This window comes from Crocodylus siamensis, chromosome 3 (genome assembly GCF_052110815.1).
Source record: "Crocodylus siamensis isolate JL-2025a chromosome 3, ASM5211081v1, whole genome shotgun sequence".
NCBI lineage: Eukaryota > Metazoa > Chordata > Crocodylia > Crocodylidae > Crocodylus > Crocodylus siamensis.
Genome location: NC_143397.1, coordinates 132,309,487 through 132,332,594, shown reverse-complemented (window position 1 = coordinate 132,332,594; position 23,108 = coordinate 132,309,487). Strand labels below are relative to the sequence as shown.

The window sequence follows — 23,108 nt, the reverse complement described above, 5'->3', positions numbered from 1 at the left end:
CCCCCCCCCCCCCTTGCTCCCGTGGGCTGCTCCATCTGCCCCAGCGTCTCAGCGTTCACAAGCTGCCTGGTACCTTGAGGTATGTAAAAATATAAAGCTGTCATATCTGAATTGTTGAATCTTTCTGAACCTCTCCGAATCAAATTGGAGGCTTCTGATTCAATTTGTAGATTTTAAGGGGTCTCCTGATTCAATTTGGATTCAGAGATTTGGCTGCTGAATTGGTTTGAATCGAATTGGCAACCAAAGCCTCGCTTAGCTTTACTGTCCATGTACCTTACTTTTAGTAAGTACTCAGCTAAGTTTTAGTTGTCTCTGAAGTGAGCTCAAATAGCCTCCTAAGCCAGAAAGGGAAGATAATTTGCTTCTTAGCTCCTATTGCAGGTATTGTACATTTATTTTCATTAGGATGAGGACTCAGTCACGTGATTCAAATGTATTTTTGAAGTATAACCTGTGCATTACAACATCCTGCTCTTCTGCATACACTAGAAACACAGCAGCTGGCAGTTTCCTTGTTCAGAAATCATCAAACCTGCCGATAGGTGGATCTAGAATTTTGTAAAGGGGGGTGCAGATGGTGAGATGTCATCACATATAAAACACCTTTTTCTCCCGTTAAAAATAAGCCAGAAGTCTTACTAATATGCAAGACACCTACGGCTCAGCCAATTTAAGATTGAAGCAAAAGCAAATATAACTTCATTGGAATGAGTTAAAAATAATCTGCTTTGAAATAGGAGCTTTTTTACCAGAAGCTAACAGACAATCAAATTGCAAAACAAAGGGTAACTTGTTTGGTGGAACAGTAAGACTATTAAAAATGAGGGTTGTTAACACTTGTGAAATGAAGAAGAGTTTAGAAGGGATCAAGTGGCAAGAAATAATGGTGACAGCAGTGGCAGGGCTGGCCCACAATGTTTTGGGGTCCCTGATCTATTGAAAAATCAGAATTGCGGTTATTTGCGGTATAAACTCACTGAAATAAAATAGTTGGGGCTGGGCTGCATGCATGTGGGCTGTGCTGTCGGGGGTGCAGGGTGGGGGCACCATGTGCTGGGGACGCTTGGGTTTTCTCCCCAGAGGCAGGGCTGGGGCCAGGGCAGGAGTGGGGCTGGGAACGGGCTCCTTGCCTGCACCAAGCCCTTTAAACATGGTGCGGGCAGCAGAAGGTGAGTAGGGCATGGTCCCTTGGCTGTGGGGCCCTCTGCAGCCGCAGGTTCTGTAGGATAGGACAGGATGGGCCGGCCCTGGGCGGTGGTCTGCCTCTGAAAAATTTGCCAACCCCTGCCCTAGGCCTTTGTGTTTGCAACAGGGTCTGGTGGCAAGTGGTGTCTTCCTGGAGAGGTAGCCTTGTACCAAAGGCTGTTCCCAGTGACTCGGCTCTCAATGAGCACTTGGTCATTCAGGGTGGAGTGTCAAAGTTAGCTGGATATGATGCTAGTCGCATCAGTTCATTATGTGCAATCGGCTATAGAAACTGAGGTGCTTTTAATCATGCTTACTAGTTTGAAGGGCCACTAGGTTGGGTTGGAACTTTAACCTTGTGCTTGCAACCAGGGAAATCCCTGTTAATCTTTCTGAGTTAAATCTGGTGTGACATTGTCTCCTGTCATTACCACCATTGTCTGCAGCTGGGTTTATTACTTAAAAGAACCTTATTGCTCTTTTCTGCCAAGCCTGGAAGATAATCCTTGGCACCCTTGATACATTTCGCAGACCTGTGATTTAGATCTGAAATCTACCTGATAGCATCCAGTAGCAACATAAAAACAATAATTCTAGTCTCCTACTGTCTACTTCCCCCCACTCTATCTCTTAAATCTAATCTAATTCTAATTCATTATCATTAATATAATGCAATTAGTCATAACTAATCCATTTCTAATATGCTGTGGTAGGTGAACACTAACAAATTACTGCTGTCTGCACAGTCTGTGTTTACCAGTTGAATTGCATCTGTTTAGAAAAGTGCTAACAGTGCTTATAGGTGATGGTTATCAGTACAGTACAATACAATACAATCCTTTATATAACTTTGTCCATTTATTTAACAATACTGTGTTTCTAAGCTAATCTTGTTAAATTGGTGCAAAAGTTTGTTGTTGATCCATGATCATTTAAAGGAATAATTAAGTTGGAAGACCTCCAGCTCAGTTACCAAAACACAGAATTTTAATAAAATGCATAAGAAAAATATTTTTCCCTGCATCCTAAAGAGTATTCTGCTCAGTTTGGTTAATATTTCTGCTTAAAAATCTTCACAGAATCGTCTACTGATTTCCCACTGCCACCATATCAATGGCAGCCAGGAATTATCCAGAAAGCCAGGGTAATTTTATACATCTCCTGGGCATGTCAGGTTGTGACTTTCATAGCTCAATATTATGTTGAAAAGCAACAACCAGAAGGTTAGAATCTGCAGCACTGTTAATGACCAACAGAAATGCAGATCTAAAACAAAAGATTATCCTAGAAAATATGGAACAGAAAAGAAGAATAAATTATATCTCAAAATGGCCAATAATCTGCTCTTCCAGTTAATTGCTTTGTTCCTTGGTCAAGCTCCAAAAGCATGACAGATATGTTAGACCAATTAAATCATTAGGTCTCAATCCTGGAAGTATATCTGCTTGCAAAAACCTCAGAGCCCCTCTGAGATCAATCAGACTCTGCATGGGTGCACTGTCCATATTGGTGGCCATTGTTTAGGCTTCATAATTTAAAAATTTCCACCCTTCCCATCCAGGACTGTGAACCTTGCTTCTACAATGTTCCCACTGTATATCGGCCTTAGAAAGGAGAACGCTGAGGACATTTATGAATCCAGCACATTGTGTTCCACCAGGGTTGTCAAGCTGGCTCTCTATTGTCATTTCATGGAGCTTTCTATTGCTTGTTTATACACACCTGCTTCCCTGATTAAACCTACATCCACTTAGAAACAAATTTGCTTACTCTGCTGCTGGGCTGAAATGAAAGGCTAAACTCTTTTTTTCTTGCAAAACAGTTTTATTGTGTTTGTAATGCTTTAACCTGTTGTTTTTATCTGTCTCTCACTTCAACAAAGCATTTAGTCTGAATATTTATAACTACAACATTTACATTCTTTTTGCAGGTATAATGTAAACAGTAGATTGAGTCTGTTGTGGCTAAGGATGTTGCCAGGAAATGGGGCCAAGTTTTCCCAGCTCTGTTCAGGCATACAATGAAAAGCTACATGAATATGCAGCCCCCTCCTCCCACCTGTCAGTCTTAAAAATCTCCACTCTTCTAAAGAAAACAGGTGACATGGAAAGCCTGAGCTGTCACTGGTAACTATTTATCCATTTCCCCCATTTTATTTATAGTGTATTACCCATCTATTGTCATAATCATATGATCACAATAAGGTGAAAGGGAGGGTTTAGTACTAGGCTATTTTTGCATATTGCTTCCTATGTATTATGAGGCTGAAGGTCAAGTGTCTGCAAACTGGCCACAAATGCACCTATAGCTGATTCAGATTAAAATGAGCCCAGATACAAATCACATTGGGTGTGGGTCTGACTTCTTTAATATGTTACGATGTCATAGGTATTATAATGCTATGGAGATATAAGCACCAATTCTGTGTACAATGAAGATTACTCCCCTGTATCACCTTTTCACACAGCTTTCCACTGCTCAATCTTCTTTGGATAATTTAACCACACTACAATGCATTTTTGTTGCTTCAAATAATCTTTTGTAATCCCATTGATACAATAATGATACAAGAGGGACAGGAAGACAAAATGCTTTCAAAGAGGCGTAACTCTTAAGAGGACAGACTGCAGCTGCCATTAAATTGTTTTGCTTTAATAGCAAAGACATTACTTTTCATAAGGAACAAGGGACACAATGTGGTTCATATTTTTCAATAAAATATTTAATAACACTAATCTGATTTCATTCTCATCTTGCTTTGAATATCAATGGGCAATTCACTGGAGCAACATAAACATGGCATAATAAAAAACAAATGCATTTGTATGCAAAGTAACAGTTGAGAACCAAGAGATACAGTATGCCAACAAGCAACTAATTGCTTTGGTAATGCTGAGACACAGATAGCAACTCCCTTATTTCTGTTATGTCCCCTTTCCTGTTGTCTTTGCTGCACATTAAACTATGATTGTTTAACAGATGTCTAACAACATATTAGTAATAACAGTATCTTCTTAATAATATAGTGTAATATATTTTTTCACTGTCTTATAAAGACATCTTTGCTTAGAAGGGTGAACCACAAAGTCACCAGAAGTTCATGTAAGGGACAGTTAGGGTCTTATGTCACTGGGACTTCCTTGAGAACACAGATGGTTAGCAATGTTAGTCTGAAAACAGGCAAAAGGTAGGGCAGGGTGGCACTTTAGAGGCTGGTTCAGTCATGAGTTTTTGTAGCTCTACTGAGCATCTGTCGAAGTAGATTGTTGCCTATGAAAAGTCATGCTTCTCTAAACCAGATAGTCTTTAAGGCCATGTCCAGATGCATGTGGATGTTTGTTTCCCTGGGGACAAGTAGCAGCAGCACACCTTGTGCCACTGCTGCTTGTACCCAAGGAATACCCATGCCATGTGTGCTCTGGCATGCAGCAGGTTACTACCCCCCAGTGGTTTAGGGAAGGCTGGGGCCAGCAACTGTGTTGGCCCCAGCAGCCTTACCTAGAGTCCTCAGGTAGCTGCAGTTATGGCACGTCTGCAGCTGGGAGCCTGGCCAGCAGCTGGAGTGTGGCTCCCGTCGGTCAGGCTCTGATTTTGGGCAATGTGCACTGACTACATGTGCCATCCCACTTTTTTTCGCATTTTTTTTTTTTACCTTGGGATCTCCTGGGGTCAAAAAACACCCCCATCCTGCAAGGCAGCAGTGCAGGAAATGCTTGCATGTGCAGTGTGTGGCACCGCAGACGGGTCTGTGGCAGCACATGTTGCGGGTCTGCAATCATCTAAACGTGGCCTCAGGTGCCACCATGACTTAATTTCTGTCTGGGAGCTCCATGAACTACTAAAGACCGGAACCAACTCCTATTGGAGTCCATAGGATTCCTTCTTTGACTTAAATGGGGGGTTGATTAAAATCTGAGCTGGCAGTGTACCTCCTACTAAAGCGAGTTAGGATCAAAGTTTTGAAACACATTTATACTAGATCCTAGCTTACAAGAACCTGAGAAGTTATGGACAAAATTCTCAGTCTCATTCCAATGTGTGCTGAATTCATAGTCGCAAGAGGTGATTTTAAAAATCTTCTAGACCACTTTGATATTCAGTGGTATAGGAAGAAATATGTATGTTGGCTGGAAGTAGAATTTTTTATATGATCTTATATATTACAAGTTTTTCTATTAGAGATGACAATGTTTCATATTCTAGTAATTACTGTGCCAGTGACATGTATTGCCACACCATGATGCATTTATTTTTTTACAATAATCTAGTTGGCTTAATAAAAGATATCACCTCTACCATGAGTTCTGATTCCTTTTGCCCCTAGACCAATAAGGCTACTAACTGGATACCTAACACATGGAAGATACAGAATTTTAGCTGATTTTAAAAATGAAATCTTCATAATTTTACAAGGAGAAAGCTAATTTTACTACCTGAAACCTGAGACCCTGCTCCTACCTTTGTTCGAAGTAATTTGCATCATCACAGAGCCCAGAGATACCTCACCACATAAAAAATTCCTGCCCAGAAGAACATTCCATGCTTTTACTCTTCTGTGAAATATGAAACATCAGAACTAGATGACTACATCCTGCTTGCCACCAAATAACTTGGAGGTAAACAACTATTCCAACTTTTCTTTGAGCCTCCACCTGCATAAAATGAACCATTCCAAACAGGAGATTTTACCACCTTCAGCTCTCCTGTGAAGTATGAACTTTCATTTCTACCTAGGAGAACTTTTACAATCTTTTCTCTAATCCCTGAAGAAGGGTGCTCGTGCCTGAAAGCTTGCAATTAAAGAAATTTTAGAGCAATTCTGGACCAATACAGCTACAGCCTGGATACCTGACATGATAAATTTATGCATTCTGTTTCATTTATGTTTTTAAATAGTTTAATTAAATGTTTTTTTTCCTAAAGGTGGAGCAGATGGTGAGGAACTTGAACTGTCTAAGGCTGCTGAAAAACATTAAGTTAAAGGCATGATGGGATCTGATCTATAATCTGAACAATCACACCTCCTGCCAAGCTACACGTGCCTGGCAGAGTGCATTGCTCGGGATTAAGGATCACACCCCAATCATGTCCTACTTCCCAGTGCAGATGGAGCTTGGGATCCCTCTGCACCAGCAAAGGTGCCCAACAGTCAGCTGGTTCTGGGGATCCACCAGGATGGTTGGAACCCCTGGAGCTGGCCAACAATCAGCTGATTGTTGGCTAGATTGGGAGAGCACCAGGGCTCAAGTCACTCACACTATGGGCACTACCAGAGGACAATCACATTACCATTGGCTGGCAGAGATTGCACCCAGGTTCAAGCCCCAGTGTGGTCCCAATCTTCCTGATAATCAAACCAGGGTGCCATGGCACCTTGGGATGCCTGGAGATTCTTTCAAGAGTGTTGCAAGTTGCCACACCATGTCAGCACGGTTAGGTCTGCAAACATGATTCAGAAGATAAACCCAGATATTTCAAATAGGAATTAAAAACTTTCTGACCTGTTGTGGTCTTTCTGACTTCTTTGCAACAGAATAATTGCTCTATCATTTTTCTGTAGTCAAAAAAAGAGTGAAAACCAAGAGCTGGCATTTTCCAAAGGTGTCTTGAGTCTAGGTAAGTTGGGGACCACTGGCCTATAGCTAACAGATGTATTTATGTACTGCCTCAAGTAAGGTCGTCACTGAGGACTATTATTAATATATTTAAAACTGTTTTCAAACACAATTATGACATACTTTGTGTCTATACCTAACAGGGTGGCAAAACACACTGTCACTGATTCAGGAACTTTGCTAGGAGGTGGGCTATAGTTTCTTATGTTTTTAAGGCATGGATTTATAAGCTGCATTTTTACATCTTAAACCAGGGGTCTCAATTTAGATTAGAGCCTGTAGATGTTGTCATACCAATAATAATGCATAATTGTAACAGTGTATAATTCCATAGCAGAGTTTCTGCTAGCATAATTATTTTAAAAATCCTATATGAGCTTTACACTGAAACTGTACTAAAATTTAATTGTACTAGCTGCATACTTTAGCATACTGTTTTATCTGGTACAAGTCTATGCTAAGTACAGTAGAACCCTGTTTTATGCATATTCAACTTGCCTGAGTCTCATGTTTACATGAATTAATATCAACACCTTAGCATAAAAATACACCCCGAGATGCATGTCATTCGTGTATATATGTGAGATGCGCAGACTGAGTCAAATGGAGTTATGCACAGCTTGGGTTCCCAAGCAGGATTCAGGATTCAGCCTCAGTGTCACCACTGTGTTCAAGATGAGTGCTTCTAATACCGATTCTACTAGTGCTTCCACCTCTACAAGGAAAAGAAAAGCTATAACTTTGGAAGAAAATCTTGAAGTTGTGAAGAGATACAAAAGAGGCAAGAAGACAAAGGAAATTAGGTGTGCTACAGGGCTCAGTGAGTCAACTCTCCATACAATCAGGGATAATGTGGAGAAAATTAAGGAGTCCTGTAAGAGTGCTACACATTTATCTACTGCCTGCATTTTGTTAACAAGATGAGCCATCATGGAGAAAATGGAACGCATGTTGACAACATGGATTTTGCACAAGAATCAAGAACACGTGCTGCTTTTGACCCAGGCGATTCAAGCAAAGGAACACAGCATTTATGAAGTGTTAAAGCGTGATGATCCTGAAGCCAAGCCATTTAATGCAGGTGCATTAATGATGGTTTGATATGTTTAAAGCACGCCATAGATTTCATAATCTCAGACTGACGGGCGAAGCAGCAGCTGCTGATAAAAGTGCTGCAGATAAATTGCCTTCAATTCTACAGGCTGCCATTGAGGAAGGGAGCTATGATCCGAGGCAAGTTTTCAGCTTGGATGAAACCAGACTCTTCTGGAAACGGATGCCAAGTAGCACGTTCATCTCAGTCGAGGAGAGAACTGCCCCAGGGTTCAAGGCTGCGAAGGATTGGTCTGTGGCTCGGAGTGAATGCAGCCGGCAACTTCAAGCTACAACTGTTGATGGTTTGCCACGCCAAAAACCCTTCGGCACTTAAGGGTTATACAAAGGGGTACCTGCCTGTCTATTGGAGAGCCAGCTGGAAAGGATGGGTTACCAGATCAGTTTGAAGATTATTTTTCCAGTCTGCTGCATTTGGAATTGAGGGGAAATCTGCCTTTCAAAATTCTACTGCTTCTTGATAATGCTCCAGGACACCCCCTGGTTGAATTGGTTGAAAAAGGTTGTATTTGGTGTCTTTGATGTGATAAATGTGAGGTCCAAGGAACACAACCCCTCACTTTTCTATTATTTCCTATGGGAGAATTCACCTCAAGTTGTGTGAATTCACAATACACGAGGTTTCTCAGGAACGCAATATACGCGTAAGTCGGGGTTCTACTGTGTCGATAAGGCCTGAAGTAACAGTATGATGAAGACTGGAAAGCAAGAGTTACAGCAGCAGCTCCCTGGATCTTGTGATAATGATAAGCTCACAAAACAGTATCCTTAAACCACTCCATCCCTAGCCAAGAGCCATCTCTTGATTGCTTTGTTTGGGGGGGGGAGAAAGAGCACAAAGATAGTATCAGTCTGCCACCTGCTGCTGTACAGAATAACTGCAGTAAACTTTCTTAATGGAAAATAGGCCCCTGCACTACACAAAACTAAAATTGTTTTTTAAACTGAATTGTTGCTGAACTGTGTTATAATATGATTTTTTCTTGTCAGTTCATACATGTAAAACAATATTGGTCAAGTGTTAAAAAGGGATGTTCTATTTTTTCTAAAAATAGGCCAGGTTTTCAGAGCCTAAAAGAAGTCTTGGCATGGCTAGGTCAGGAGCTTTTTGATACTTGATGTTCTTTCTAAAGACTTAATTGCTAAGGTACCAGGTGAGAATCTCTGTTTTCATTAAGTGCTGGTAAGTTTGTAGTTGTGTAGGTATTGTGGTTGTGTAGATAAACTTGACCATGTAAGCTCCATAAAGACTCAACACCAAAAAGGCAGATAAAAAGGCTCGGGAGTGTTTTGTTTCAGTGTCTCATGATTTTGAGACTGACTCTTAATTTGTGAATGTTTTGTTTCACAATATGCACAATATTGAAGTGGTAACCATTACATCTATATTAAGGGATGAAAACTTAAGTCTAGGTTTCCCTCCAATGTGGGGAAAACCCACTTGCTTTCACAGAGATTTCTCTAAATCAGTGATTCTCAACCAGGGTGCCATGGCACCCCAGTACCTTGAGATCCTTTCAAGAACACTGCGGGTTGCAACACACTGGGTGTGTCTATGCATACGATTAGTGGGACAGAATAAACTTTGGTGCAGTTTTGTGCAGGAGTCTGCTGCTCCCAGGCGCAGTGTCTTCACATGTGCCTGGGGCCGCAGCAGTTAGAACCGGGGTAGATCAGCCCCAGGTTGGCAGGGAGTTTGGGGGGGCAGCCCTGGGCTCTGGGTGGTGGTATAGAAGGGGCTGGCTGGGGCACAAGGTTGCTAAAGTGTGGGGGTGGGCAGTGGGCAGCACCTTGTGCCCCAGCCAGCCCTGGTTACCATCTACATAAGCATTTTAGCAGTTAATTACTCTGCCATAACTTACAGCAGAGTTAATTAATCTACCGTGCCCTAATACCAGCATCCATGTAGACAATACTCTACTGTAGAGCTAATTAGTCAACTGCAGTAAAGTGCCTGTGTAGGTATACCCACTGTTACAGGTTTGCAAACATGATTCACAAAATAAACCCAATAGAAATCTATAGCTGTGGTCTGAATAGAAAAATGGCTCTATTACTTTTCTGTAGTTAAAAAGGAGTGGAAAGTGAAGAGCTGGCATTTTCCAAGGGGTGCCTCAAGCCTAAAAAGCTTGAGTACCACTGCTCTAAATGCAGCCAGTGTCTCTGCCAGGGTCTGACTTCCAGGACCTTGCCTGATCCTCTGGGCATCTGTGGGAAAGTAGGGAAGTTCATTGAATATCTTGCTCAATTCTGTTTTCTCTTAGAAGTTCCCCAGGCAGGGAACTGCTGCTGAGAGTAAAGCCCAGGGGTCAATCAGTACAGCCAATGCAGCCTTGTTTCTGGGGTCAAGGAGGAGGACAGTGCTGGAGAGGTTATGCTGGGTTTTTGGGTTGGGGAGGGAGGCAGTGACACACAACCCCCCTGCCTGCTCCAGGCTATCCCAGTACTGCTGGTTGAAAAATTGGGAGTGGGTGGGAAACAAACCTGAGGAAAGCTGCGGGGAGACTGAGGGACTGTTTTTCACTGGATGTTGTGGCTGGGGTTGATTTGGGTGTTTATGTGTTGCTCTCTGTCGCCACCTCAGAGGTGGTGGGACTCAGGTATGTATATGCGTGTCACTGTGTGCGTGTGTGTGTGCCAGCGTTTATGTGAGAGGCATAGTGTGTGTGTGTGAGCCATAGCGAGCCAGTGAGAGCCATAATGTGTGTGTATGTATGTGAGCAAGCCGGCGTGTGCATGTAAGTCACAGGATGTGTGTGTAAGCCACAGTGGGTGTGTGTATAAATCAGTGTGAGACTGTGTGTGTGTGTGTGTGTGTGAACCAGCGTGTGCATATAAGCCATGTCAATATGCGTGAGCCTTTGTGTGTGTGAGCCACAGTGTGTGAGTATAAGCCATGTCAATGTGTGAGCCACACATGTATGAGCGAGCCATAGTGTGCATGTCAGCCACAGCAGGACTGTATGAGCCAGTGTGTGTGTATAAATCAATGTGTGAGCCACATTGTGTGCATGTGAGCCACCGAATATGTGTATGTAAGCCACAGTAGGTGTGCATGAGGCTGTGTGTGTGTATAAATCACAGTGCGTGAGGCAGCATGTGAGCCTGTGTGTGTGTGTGTGTGTGTGTGTAAGCCATGTCAATATGTGAGCCACAGTGAGTGATAGCCACACATGTACATATGTGTATATGTGTGTGAGCAAGCCAGTGTGTACATGTGAGCCACAGGATGTGTGTGTGTGTAAGCCCCAGTGGGTGTGCGTGAAACAGTTTCTGTGTATAAATTAGTGTGAGCCAGAGCATGAAAGCCATGTCAATGTGTGAGCCACAGTGTATAAACCACAGTGTGAGCCACATGTGTGTGTGGGTGCTTGCGTGTGAGAGCAAGCCATAGTGTGCATGTGAGTCATAGGATGTGTGCGCAAGCCAGTGGGTGTGTGCATGTATAAATCATAGTGTGAGGCAGTGTGTGTGAGCCACAGGATGTGCACGTAAGCTGTGTCAATGTGTATGTGTGTGTCACAGTGCTCATGAGCCACAGCATGCATGTGTATACCGGCACATGTAAATCAGTGTGTGAGCCACAGCAGGTGTGTCAGGATGTGTGGATGCTTGTGAGCACCACTGTGACCCTGCAGACAGAGGGGCATCTACCTGCTCCTACCTCCGGGGGCGGCCTGTGAGTCTGTATGTGTGTGGCTGCAGGGAGGTTGCTCTGGTGCTGTGGCCAAGTGGGCTCCTCCTTCTGGCAGGGCAGCACAGCACAGCACAGCACAGAACAGCGCCTGCAGCCATTGCTGCTCTCCGCCCCACCCAAGCCCACTCCATCCGGCCACTGCCGCCCAGGGACCCAGCATGGAGGGGCTGCCACCACCCAGCTCTGCCTATGTGTGTATTTGTGTCTCTCTCTGCTCGCCCCCACCCTTGTTGTTCCCTTTCAGCCCCTATAGGATCCTCTAGATCCACACACACACACACTCCAACCTCTTCAGCATCCCTGGCCCCAGATCTGCAGTCTTCTGTCCTCCCCCATCTGGCAGAGCCACCCACCCTGAAGCCTCACCCCTTCCTGCATCAGGTGTCTCTGCTGGGGGCCAGAACCCCCTTTCCTCCCTGCATGGGGTGTGAGGGGGGTGGGGTGGACTGAGGGTGTTCCTGTGGCATCTGATGGACAAGGAGGTGGAAGCTGGTGTGTGTGTCAGTTCCACCACGTCCCTCCCCCTAGTGGCTTTTCCTCAGTCAGTGGGAACAGAAGAAATCTGGTGAAATCAACTCACATTTCCAAGCATGCTAAAGCACGGGAACATGTTACCCAGAGCAGTTGTGGAATCTCCATCATCAGAGGTTTTAAAGACCTGGTTAGACAAAGCCTTGGCTGAGATGATCTAATTGGGACTGGTCCTGCTTTGAGCAGGGGGTTGGATTAGTTAGCATCCTGAGTTCCCTTCCAACCTGAATTTTCTATGATGCTAGGAAATGCAAGCTAAGCTTATGGGCTGAGGCAGTAAAAATGTCAGCAGCTGGGTCAGTAGTGGTCTTGATGCACGAATGGAAAACTAAAAACTCTCCAGTGTGTGACTGTGGTCACCCAAAACATGGAACATATAATGACTCAATGACCAATCCACAAATATGAAGGGGGCATCACAGCAATATATTCTGCTGCTCCTGATGCAATTGTCTGGCTCAACCACCTAAATGTAAAATTACAGTTGCTGCTCTGTATCTTCATCAGACATACAAAAGAAGTAGCAGTTGGAGATGGCTAATCCAAAAGGGGCAGTTGCCCCCAAAGCAGAAGCAGTCTTACTCCTTGGTTGGGAAGGGATGTCAGAGCAAGTACAAGCAAGCAGACTTTGCATCACTGGTCCAAGATTGTTTGCCAGCTCACTAGGAAGTGCTGGAGGTATCCATTCAGCACTAGCATCTTTGGGGTTTTTGGTTTTTTGTACTTGGTATCTAGTGTTGGGGGAGGGGCCATCCAGTAAGGCCAGAGCCCATACCTTTGTGGAGTCCAATCCAAATGTGCTGTTGGGAAAGCAGCCCAGGGACACGTTTATCCACGATTTCCAGTGGATTGCACTCTCTCATCTGCCATGACTTGATGGAATGCTTAACTATATGGGAGCTGGAATACACAGACAGACTTTGTCCTGGTGTCCTGCTCCTAGGGTCTTCTCGGGGCTCCTCCTTCCCCTCACACCCCTGCCCGTACCACACCAAAACAATGCACTGGTGGTGGACTGTATCAAATGGTCTGGGGTCCAGGCTGATGATTGAGCCAAATTGTCCATGTTCAAATAGGTCAGGATTGTCCAAACCAGCTCTGTTCTGTATGTCCCAGCTCAGCCTATTAGTCTGAATGTCCAGGACCTGTCCTGACTCCATGTCTTTCCAGTCAACCGTAGATGGCTGGTGACCGGTAGCCATGATCCCCTGCTCACTGAAACATAATTATGGGGAAGAAAGAAATATAGACAGTCCTTGACTTATGTTTCGCACTTACAACTTCTATAAATTGACACCATTTCAGCTTTACAACGCTTGATCTGATGTGATGCCATGCCACTGAGCAAGTTCAAGACTCCAGAAAAACCTGCAGCCAAGACTCCTGAGAAGAGTCAAGAAGCCAAGAGCCCTTCAAAAAGTTCAGCAAAGTCACCTCAAAGAAGTCCTTCCAAACCAATATGATTGCTATTTACAGTATAAATACATTAATGTAGGTATATTATGAATCTATAATTGATTGAGTACAAGTTTCTTGGTTATTTTTGGTGAAAACAGGGTATTGGGCCTTGGTTCAGGAATCAATCCCCCATTTATAACATTGCTTCCTATGGGAAAAATCGGTTTTGAGTTGCAATGTTTCAACTTAAAGACATGGTTTTCAGGAACCAATTGCATCGTAAGTCCAAAGACTGCCTGTAACAACACCCCCGCCCCCCCCCAACAGTTTCTGCCCATCTCCTGCCAGGGATAACACTTTGGAGTCCTTTGGCTCCCCTTTTAATGGGTCTGTGGGTTGGGGCCACCCTTAAGACAGCAATGCGAGTCCTCACACCTCTCTCACTAGTACGGGAGAGGAAAGTATAAGCAGAAAACAAACAGAAAAACCGCTGGAGGCCACCTGCGGCATTATTGCCTGGCTCCAACTGGACCCCAGTCCTCCCTACACCAGGTCTTACTCCTGTGGCCTGTGCATCTTCTCTGTCTGGAGAAACCTTCTGGCAGGGTGTGAGGAAAAGAAAAACAACAAATAGACAAACATGGAAGATATCAAATTTTAGCTGCTTTCTGAAATGAAAGCTTCCATAATTTTACAAGGAAGCAAAATTAACTACTTGAAACCTGACACCCTGCTTCTGCCTTTGTTCAAGGTAATTTGCATTTTCCCAGAGCAGGGAGAGACCTCTCCACAACAGCAACTCCTGCCCAGTAGATCATGGCATCTTCCTGCTCTTCTGTGAAATATCAAACATGAGGACCAAGGGGAAACAGGCTTCTACTTTGCACCCACCACCAGACAACTTTAAGGTAAAAAAGTAAAAAAAAAGAAAAAGAGACTGTTCCAACTTTTCTGATCTGCACCAAATGAGCTGTTGCAAAGTTAGGTATCGAGGTAAAGCAAATTTTTGGGGCAAACATCTAGTTGGTCTAGTAGAAGACATCACCCCTCCCACAAGCTTTGATTCCTCTGCCAAACAGACATTACCGCACCTGCCAGCTCTCCTGTGCAATATGAATTTACTTTCACCTGGGAGAACCTTGCCAACCTTTGCACACCCCCAGCCCCAAGGAAAGGTGCTGGTGCCAAAAATGCAAAGAAAGGCATGTTTTTTCCCCAATAGCTGCTTTTTGTGTGTGTGTGTGTGCAAACAGCTAGCCAGCCTAATAAAAGTGATTGCCTCTACCACCAGCTCTGATCTCTGATACCGGAACCAATACTGTACCAATTCCGCCCCGCCCTGCCCTGCCGCAGCTACTCCTCCCTGCCTGCCAGGAACCTGGCGCTTCCCGTGCCGACGGAACCCGGAAGTGCCCCTAACTTCCGGTCCGCTAGTGCCGCCCTCCGCCTCTTGCCGGGAACATCTAGTTCCTCCAGTGCGGAGGGAGTATCGCCGTGACGTCATGGGGCGTGACGGTCCTCTGCGGCGGCCACCCGGGGTAAGTCTTTCTTGCGAGGAGAGGGGTGCTTGGGTGTACGTGGCAGGGGCGGGACAGGCGGCAAAGAGGGCAAGAAGCAGCAAGTAGAGCGGCAGATCCGGTAGAAAGCAAAGCAGCAGATTGAAGGCATCGGAACTCGTGGCAGAGGTGATATCTGTTATGAGACCAATTAGGTATTTGCAAAATAATTTAAAAAACTTTTTTTTTGCAAATGCCTGGTTGGTCTCCCAAAAGAGATCACTTCTGCCACGAGTTCTGGTTCCTTTTACCTCTAGACCAGATACCTGAGAAGCAGCTTGGGCAGAGGAAGGGGATAGGAGTAACACTTCCTATGGGGGAGCCTGGGGCTCATTTTATGCCAGTCCAATGCTATCAGTGGGGGCCAAAATTTGAACTTCCTTTTCAAGGCAGAATCCTCTGTCTTGTCGCTGTCCAAGTCCTGCTACAAGTACAGGGTTTTTACCGAGCCCTTGTGTGACTTTAATAACTTGAGATGTCATTTACAGTTTGCTTCTCTTGTGTGTACAAGTGAAAGCCTAATGTGTTCAGTTTTAACACAACACAGCTCAAAAGTGTAGACATCAACATAACCGCCATCTTTCGTGAAACAGCGTGCAATTCAGTTGTCCAGCTTGTCGAAAACATTTTCCAGTTGAAATGGAAACACTTGCCGAGTGATTTCATGAGTTAAATTTGTGATCCTTACCCTATGCAAAGCTTACACTATGCTCAAACAATGTAATGAATTATGCTTAAGCTATGCATAGGATAAGGATCACAAATGCAATTCATGAAATCAGCAACTGGAAAATGTTTTCTATGAGTTGGACAATTGCATTATTTAATAATACAAATTTACTGCTATTCCTGAATTGCCTTTCAGGAGATTTAATGATATGGTTAAAAAACCTTCCTTTTAAGAACAAAAATGCTTTTATCTTCCATAAAGACAGCTTGAGTTAAGATAGGATTTAATGCAGGAACCTATCTAATGGATAAAGTAACTTTTCACTAATCAATGACAGCATATAACATTTGCTGGTTGCTTGATAAGAAAATGAAGTAGTCCCATAGTTTCATAGTTTCTAGGGTTGGAAGGGACCTGAGCAGATCATCAAGTCTGACCCACTGCCATGGCAGGAAAGAGTACTGGGGTCAAACAACCTCAGCAAGATGTACATCTAGCCTCCATGTTTATTTTGGGGGAGGAGGGTGTCATGATTCTTAAGTAAAATGAAGCTATTGTGATAATTTATAGTTTCATAGTTGGTAGAGTTGGAAAGGACCTGAGCAGATCATCAAGTCCGACCCCCTGCCATGGCAGAAAAGGATGAGTGTCCTCCTTTTGAAGACCCCCAGGGTAGGAGCCAGCACCACTTTTCTTGGAAGTTGGTTCCAGATCCTAGCTGCCCTGACTGTGGAGTAGTGCCTCCTGATGTCTAGCTTGAATAGCACTCTTCTTTTTCGAATTGTCATGCCTTTTTTTATCCAGGTTTCCCATTTTTTAGCATTCTGTCATTCTAGGTTTAGTTTTATCTTTGAATGCTGCTCCAGTTAAAGTGTCACTGCCAGCTGTGATGATTTGGCACTTGTTTGTTAGCTAAATAATGGTAAATCCAAACAGTTTGGGACCTCCTTTGTTTTATGGCATCCTTCATTCCTGATTGGACTCTGGGGCACAAGTTAATAATAAATATACTGAAGGCCTGATCCTGAAATGTCTGAGCTGTGAAGAGTCCCAAATATTTGTGGGAACAGTTTGGTATTGGGCATTAAGAGGGATATCTCATCAATAGTACAAACAGTTTTTATCTGATTTTAAATCTATGCTTTGGTCAAACACAGTAAGCTCTGAACAAGTCCTTTACTGATCTTAGTCCTGCTTTTGGGTACTCAGCTGGCTCTGATTCTGCAAAGACCTGCACATGCACCTTAAGCCAGCAGTGGAATTGTTTGTGTTTCAAGTAAAGTTAAATGTGTCAAAGAAATGAAAGAGCATAGCGGTGGCTGGAATTCTACTCTGATAGCTGCTGCTGACCGTGGTAGATGGAGTATGCTTCTCTATGCCCTCCTGGCATGGAGAAGATTAACATGTTTTTAACTTTTGCAAGGGCCCTTCTGTATACTTGTGAATGTTTTGTTTCTCATCCTGCTTAAGTACCACATGGAGCAGCTTAATGTAATTGGACTGGCTCGGTATGTGTGCCATTCATTCATGTCCTATTCAGCAACACGCCATCTCTTAATGTTTTTTTTTATGTTTGTGGGCTAATGATGAGGATTGTCTTTCCTGCTCCAGGTTTAGTATTTTGCAAACTAATTAGCTGAGTAAAAAATTGAGTTTAGTTGTGGTACAAATTATCAATGTGTCCACTGTGCGCTATATAGGCTGTTTGTTTATTTATTCATTCATCTAAAGGCAGGTTTAACCTATTTTTTTCAGTCTGGAATAACAGGGGCAAGGTTTTGGTTGATGCAGTACATCAGAGCAACGTGAATATCTTACTAAAATATGCACTAGACTTGAACAACCTCCATTCATCCACCTGTTGCTCTTTCAGAGCTTAGTGCAACTGTGATTGGCTTGGCCTCATTCTGGTCTTTTCAGCTCTTATTATATAGTGGGATGGCAAGCTTGACAGTTTTGTTTATCTGGGTGGCAGTTTAGCTTGTCCAGGTTTCCTAGTAGCCATATTTCTTTCAAACTGTGCACTATAATTCTTTTTCTTAAATTGGTTTTGTTTTCTAAAGCAATGTAAGTTGTCACAAAATAAAAATATCCAGCTTATTCTCCCTTACATCTGACTCTGTTGGACACTACATAGTCCAGGGGTACTCAACATTTTGGCCTCATGGGCCATATAAGTGATGTGGGGCCAGGCCACAGCACTGCACCCTTCTACTCCCTTCCCCATACACTAAGATTGGGTCCTGGGAGATTGCCATCAGCCCCTTACCATCCCTTGTGTTCTGGGATTGGGTTGGGGGGCCTGGCACCACCCTCTCCTGCCCTTTGCATGCTGGGATTGGGGCCCTGGGGTTTGGTACCACCCTCCTCTCATCTACCATGCTGGGCTCCAATGCCCTGTCCAGCATGTGTAGCCTAGGGGTCCCCATGGTTTCAAAAATTTGCCAGCAGGTGAACAGTGTCACTGCTCCCCCATTGCCAAATTTCCAGACCCTGTGGGCTGGAGGTTGAGCAGTCCTGACCTAGTCCAAATGCTTTGTTTCTGCAGTGGCACATACCCAAATATGCCGAATAACATCCTGGATGTCTTATAAATTCAAGTAGGTTTTTTTTTGTGGCAAAGGCATTTATTTTCATTACGGACAAAGGCATTTAATTTCCATTGATTTTTTCAAAGGAAGTGCACTCTAAAGCAATAAGAACACATTGTTAGATGTAAACTGTTAAACATTTTCCATTTTTTTCCCCTCCAGAATGAATCATGGCTGAAGACTCTCAGAGAAATTTCCGTTCGGTCTATTATGAAAAAGTGGGGTTCCGTGGAGTTGAAGAGAAAAAATCATTAGAAATTTTGCTGAAAGATGACCGATTGGGTAAAGTGATCTGACTCTTGTACTTTGGGTATAAATTTTGTAAAAAATGAGTATCTTCACTGAAGTCAATGGTAGATGTTGTGTTCAACATCTCTGATTTTTCCAGGCAATTTTTCATCAATCTCCATATCATTTACCATGGAGCTTGCAGAATCTAGAGTTGTGTCTAGATATTACCAAGATAGTGGTTCTCAAACTACCATGTACAATACATACCTTTTCCTAAAAATCAGCTGCTGGGAATTGGGATGTGCATTATAATCAAGGAAATACTTATATAGCAGTTTTTGTGGCTTAAGAGTCTGCCAGATGGACGTGAAAGCCTGGCTAAAAACAGACATCATTTTTTGTTGCGGTATCAGCTGTTGCGGCATCACGGCTGGTCCATTTTGTTGGGTGAGAAAGTCGTTGCCTGTCATTCTGAAGGGTCTGGATCTTGCCGCTTTCAGAGTTTCAAGGGCCTAATCCTGCAGGACAGTTGCAAATGGGCTTACTCTGGGGCATGGTAGTGCAATACCTGTGCCCGGGAGATCTCTTGATGGGGGATTCCCAGGATGTGCCTCTGCAAGCAGGCAACCTGGGCAGGATACTGTATGTCCTGGGAATACCCCTGCAAAGGCATTCCTGGTGTGTGCAGGATTGGGCCACTGAAGCCCCGGGAGCTCCTGCCTGGGATGGCTTCTACTATAAAGCCAAACAGATGTCCATAATGGGCATGGAGGTCTGTTTGCTTGTTTTTTGGGCTTCCATAAATTTGTTGCAGCTTCTATTTTCAGCCCGAAAGTGCACGTACTGCAGCTGGTTATGGATACTTTCTCTTTCCTCCCCTAACGGCTATCAAGGAAGGATCTGTTCTTATTAATTTTGCCTTTCAAAAACAATGTATTTTATTCAGGGGTGTGCCAGAAAAAAACAGTACATCGTTTATGGACCACTGCTTGGCTGTGACGTCATAGTAAGTAGTCTGTAGCTGGTCCTGGATTGTATCAGGCCCTGTGTACCCTGATAACATTTTCAGCTGAAAGCTGGTGACAGTAATACATGTTGGGTCTATGAGACAGTTTGAGAGTTTGACTTAAAAAAAACAAAACGTTTTGCAACTATTGCACTGGAGGATATTTTAACTTGGATAGTACTGGTTGGTTACTAAAGGTGCATCTGAGAGACTTTAAAAAACAGTTGCTATTTTACTTTAGAACCTCTTGTTTATTTCTTTTTTTCTTCTCTCGTTCTTTGTGCCCAAGAAGCCAAAAGTGGTTTTTTTATGAAGGTCATTTTTTCTTGAGAATTTATTGTTTCCTTCTCCTAATTTGTTCTCTTCTCAAAATTACAATGCATTGTGATACGATGATGATTATTTCTGTTCATCCTATATGTGTGCTAAGCCTGTAACAGAACAGAAAGATTACTGTGTTTTTTACACCAAAAAGCTTCTTTGTAATTAGTTTTAAGGCAAAGAGAGATTTTTTTTTTTTTTTTTTTTTTTTAACTTCAGGCCTAAAATGTCACAATCTTTTCTTGTTGAGATCTAGTAGATTTATAGTTTCATTATAACTCAAACTAAGAAGTTTTCAAGGAACTGTAATAGCAATTTTTGTAGCACTTCCAACTGTTCTTAACTGCAGCTCAGTAATTTGTAAGAATATTGTGTTGTCCTTTGTAAGTGCGATTTGCAGACAGCTATCAGCACCTAAAGAATTGTCCTTTTCCTGTGAATCAATGCCCTAGAGTTCTTGGTGTAAATTACTGAGTCCTGATTGCCTTTGGTGTAAATTTGAAAATTTAGAAAGAGTTTTGAAATATGTTAGCTTTTTTTCTTTACAGATATTGAGAAGCTTTGCACATTTAGTCAAAGATTTCCTCTTCCGTCCATGTATCGTATCCTGGTGTGGAAGGTACTTTTAGGTATGGCATATTAAAGACTACAGTCATATGTATACTAGTTGGAATATGCCTGTGGTGTATTTGTTGATTGTTAGGGGCATAGCAGTATATTGGTATACTGTCTTTAATAACTACTGCTACCAATTGTTGGTCTACTTTTGTATACAGTTAAGTTCCACATATCCAACACTTAATGTGCTTGGATGAGCTGTTGATTACTTAAGTATTTTATGCATGCATTTTGGAAAATTTCATACATACAGATTTGCAAAAATAAAATGAACTCCTCTGTTATTGTAATGAACATGATATAATTAGTGTGTGTATATTTGAATGTGCAACAGAAATAGCTGCCATCTGGGAAAGTTTTCAGTTTTATTCTTTTTAAAAAAGATGCTGTAGTTGTATAATCAGAAGTGTAAAAAAGCTGTAAAAAAGTGAAGCTTTATAATCAAAACTGATTTAAGAAGATGGTGGTTAGTGTTGAACTGGCTATTTAATAGAATCTCGCCAGAGTGAGAGACTTCCTTTTAAAGTTTCATGATGAGATTTGGCTCTGATTTTGCTTCTTGTGATGGGTGGCATTTGTCATTGAAGGGAAGAATAAAATAAGGTATGTCCAGAAACTGTAAATCCACTGAATTCTACTTTCCTTGTAGTTAGAGAGTCAGATGACTAATTGAAAAAGTAATAATGGCCTTTTGGAACCACTTCTTGAGTTTCCCAGATTTATAAAAGCATGAACTAATGTAATGGGGGATGTAGGACCCAAGAATCATGATAATTTGTAGTACATGAATGGTATCACTGGAATGCTTTTAAAATATTCATTGCCTTTAAAGGAATACTGCCAGTTCAGACATAAAAATAATCCTTACCTAAGTCTCTAATAATGCTCTACATAATTAAAGATTATAGTTTTTTTTAAAAAAAGTATGATTTGAAGGAGATGATAGTATGCTCTTTCATTTCTTGAACAGGAAAAGTAGAGTTGTAAATATCATTGCTTCATCTATTCAGTTTTACATCCTCATTTATAGGCATTGACACTTGGTTGTGGGTTGCAAATAATGTAACAAGAATGTTTAAAGTCCATGTAAAAGTCAAACCACTTTTAATAGATTTAAAAATAAATAAATGATTTAAAACATTCATGAATGTGTATAAACATTTAACTTAGGTTTTGTAAACACATTTTTGGTGCAAGATCCTAACTCTTGTTTCTGAACTTCCTAAATGTTTCTCTTTAGTAAATTGATTATACATAATGAAAGCCCAAATAACAGCAGGGCTAAGCTTTGGAAAATAAAGAATACTTAAACCCAGTTTCTTAATGTAGTGGAGATTAATCCTTTAATAATATAATGTTAACAACCAGTTTGGTAGATCTTTGACTCAAAAAGAGAACTTTGTGGAGAAGGTTCTGTACAAAGTTGTAATGTAGTTTTGAATCAACAGCATTTATTGACTGCCTTAAGACACGGTGATTTGTGAACTTTGACGCAATTAAATGTTTATTAGGTTGGTTCTTTCTATGTTCCTTTGTATGCTGTGTCATAACAAAGTCTGATTCTGAAAGCACAGAGAATGTGAGAAACATGTTTACCAATGACGTTTTAGGATCTCAGTCTGGAAACTTAAAACATGTTCATTCAAAATAAGTTCACAACCCAGAATAGGGGAAGGCACCAGTCTGTCATTCAGTGTTTACTTTGAGGCGTAAGACATAGTTGCATACAAAGAAAATTGCCTATAATATATCCTTGAGGATTTTTCTTTTATCTTATTGTCAACATTCATGAGAAAAATGGGTGTTTACAAGACATCTGTGGTTTGGTGATTTGAACAACAGCTCTGTTTATTGCTGAAGGGAAATATTATGTCTCCTGTAAACAATTTTAATATGGCTTTCAGTTAATTCAATCTAAAATTAAATTTGAAATGTAACAAGCCTGATGCCTTCCCTGGGTATATGGTATGCTGAATATGCCCTTCTTGAGTCAAGTATGACCCATCGTAGCTAAGTGGAGTGTAGGTTGTGATAAAATGATTTATAGACTTCCTTGCATTATTTGACTGTCCTGGCTAGGGTCAGTGTCCTAATTTTCTGGATTTAACATACTGGTCTTAGCAGCACATACTTGCTTAATTATGATATTACACTATTTTTGATTCAAATTGAAAGTCAAGGTCTAGCTCTTAGAGTACAGTTAGGTTTATACTAGCTGTTTGAAGGTAAATCTCTTTTTCTTGCTTTTGAAACTCAACCCCAGCAATTTCCTGGGTTAACGCTTGGGAACATTGTACTCCTTTAAAGGAGTGATGAAAGCAGCAGGTAACCTGACTTAAAGCTGATATTAAAGAATGTCTCTTTCTGATTTGACTATAAAAGGACTATATCTGCTCTCCTAGTGCTACAAAAGTGCTATGTCACTTTTGGCATCTTGAGAATCTTCCTTCTCTTGAAGTCAGAGACAGGTTTGCTATACACTTACTAAATGGTGTTAAGTAAGGTGCAGTCATTAAGGGGAAAGAAAGGTCTGAATAGACAGACCACTAGGGCAGTGGTGCTCAATCTTTTGG

General features: G+C 42.2%; 1 protein-coding gene and 1 long non-coding RNA gene across 4 annotated transcripts in view; both read left to right on the top strand.

Annotated features, from left to right (window-relative positions):
- The first annotated feature begins 24 nt into the window (after nucleotides 1–24).
- Nucleotides 25–14,432, top strand: LOC149868823 (uncharacterized). The gene is made up of 3 exons (XR_016441035.1): nucleotides 25–79; nucleotides 13,450–13,635; nucleotides 14,294–14,432. It is a non-coding gene; the product is annotated as an uncharacterized LOC149868823 (long non-coding RNA).
- A 532-nt stretch (nucleotides 14,433–14,964) lies between these two features.
- TBC1D7 (TBC1 domain family member 7) overlaps nucleotides 14,965–23,108 on the top strand; it is a 31,312-nt gene continuing 23,168 nt past the window's right edge. For 2 of the 3 annotated variants that reach the window (XM_090039214.1, XM_090039215.1), the window contains exons 1-3: nucleotides 14,965–15,080; nucleotides 18,522–18,641; nucleotides 20,466–20,546. In XM_090039214.1, the coding sequence (XP_089895340.1) occupies nucleotides 18,530–18,641; nucleotides 20,466–20,546 (193 nt within the window). In that variant the 5' untranslated portion in view covers nucleotides 14,965–15,080; nucleotides 18,522–18,529. The remainder of the gene's footprint in view (nucleotides 15,081–18,521; nucleotides 18,642–20,465; nucleotides 20,547–23,108) is intronic. The other variant, XM_090039216.1, reaches the window with a different exon arrangement.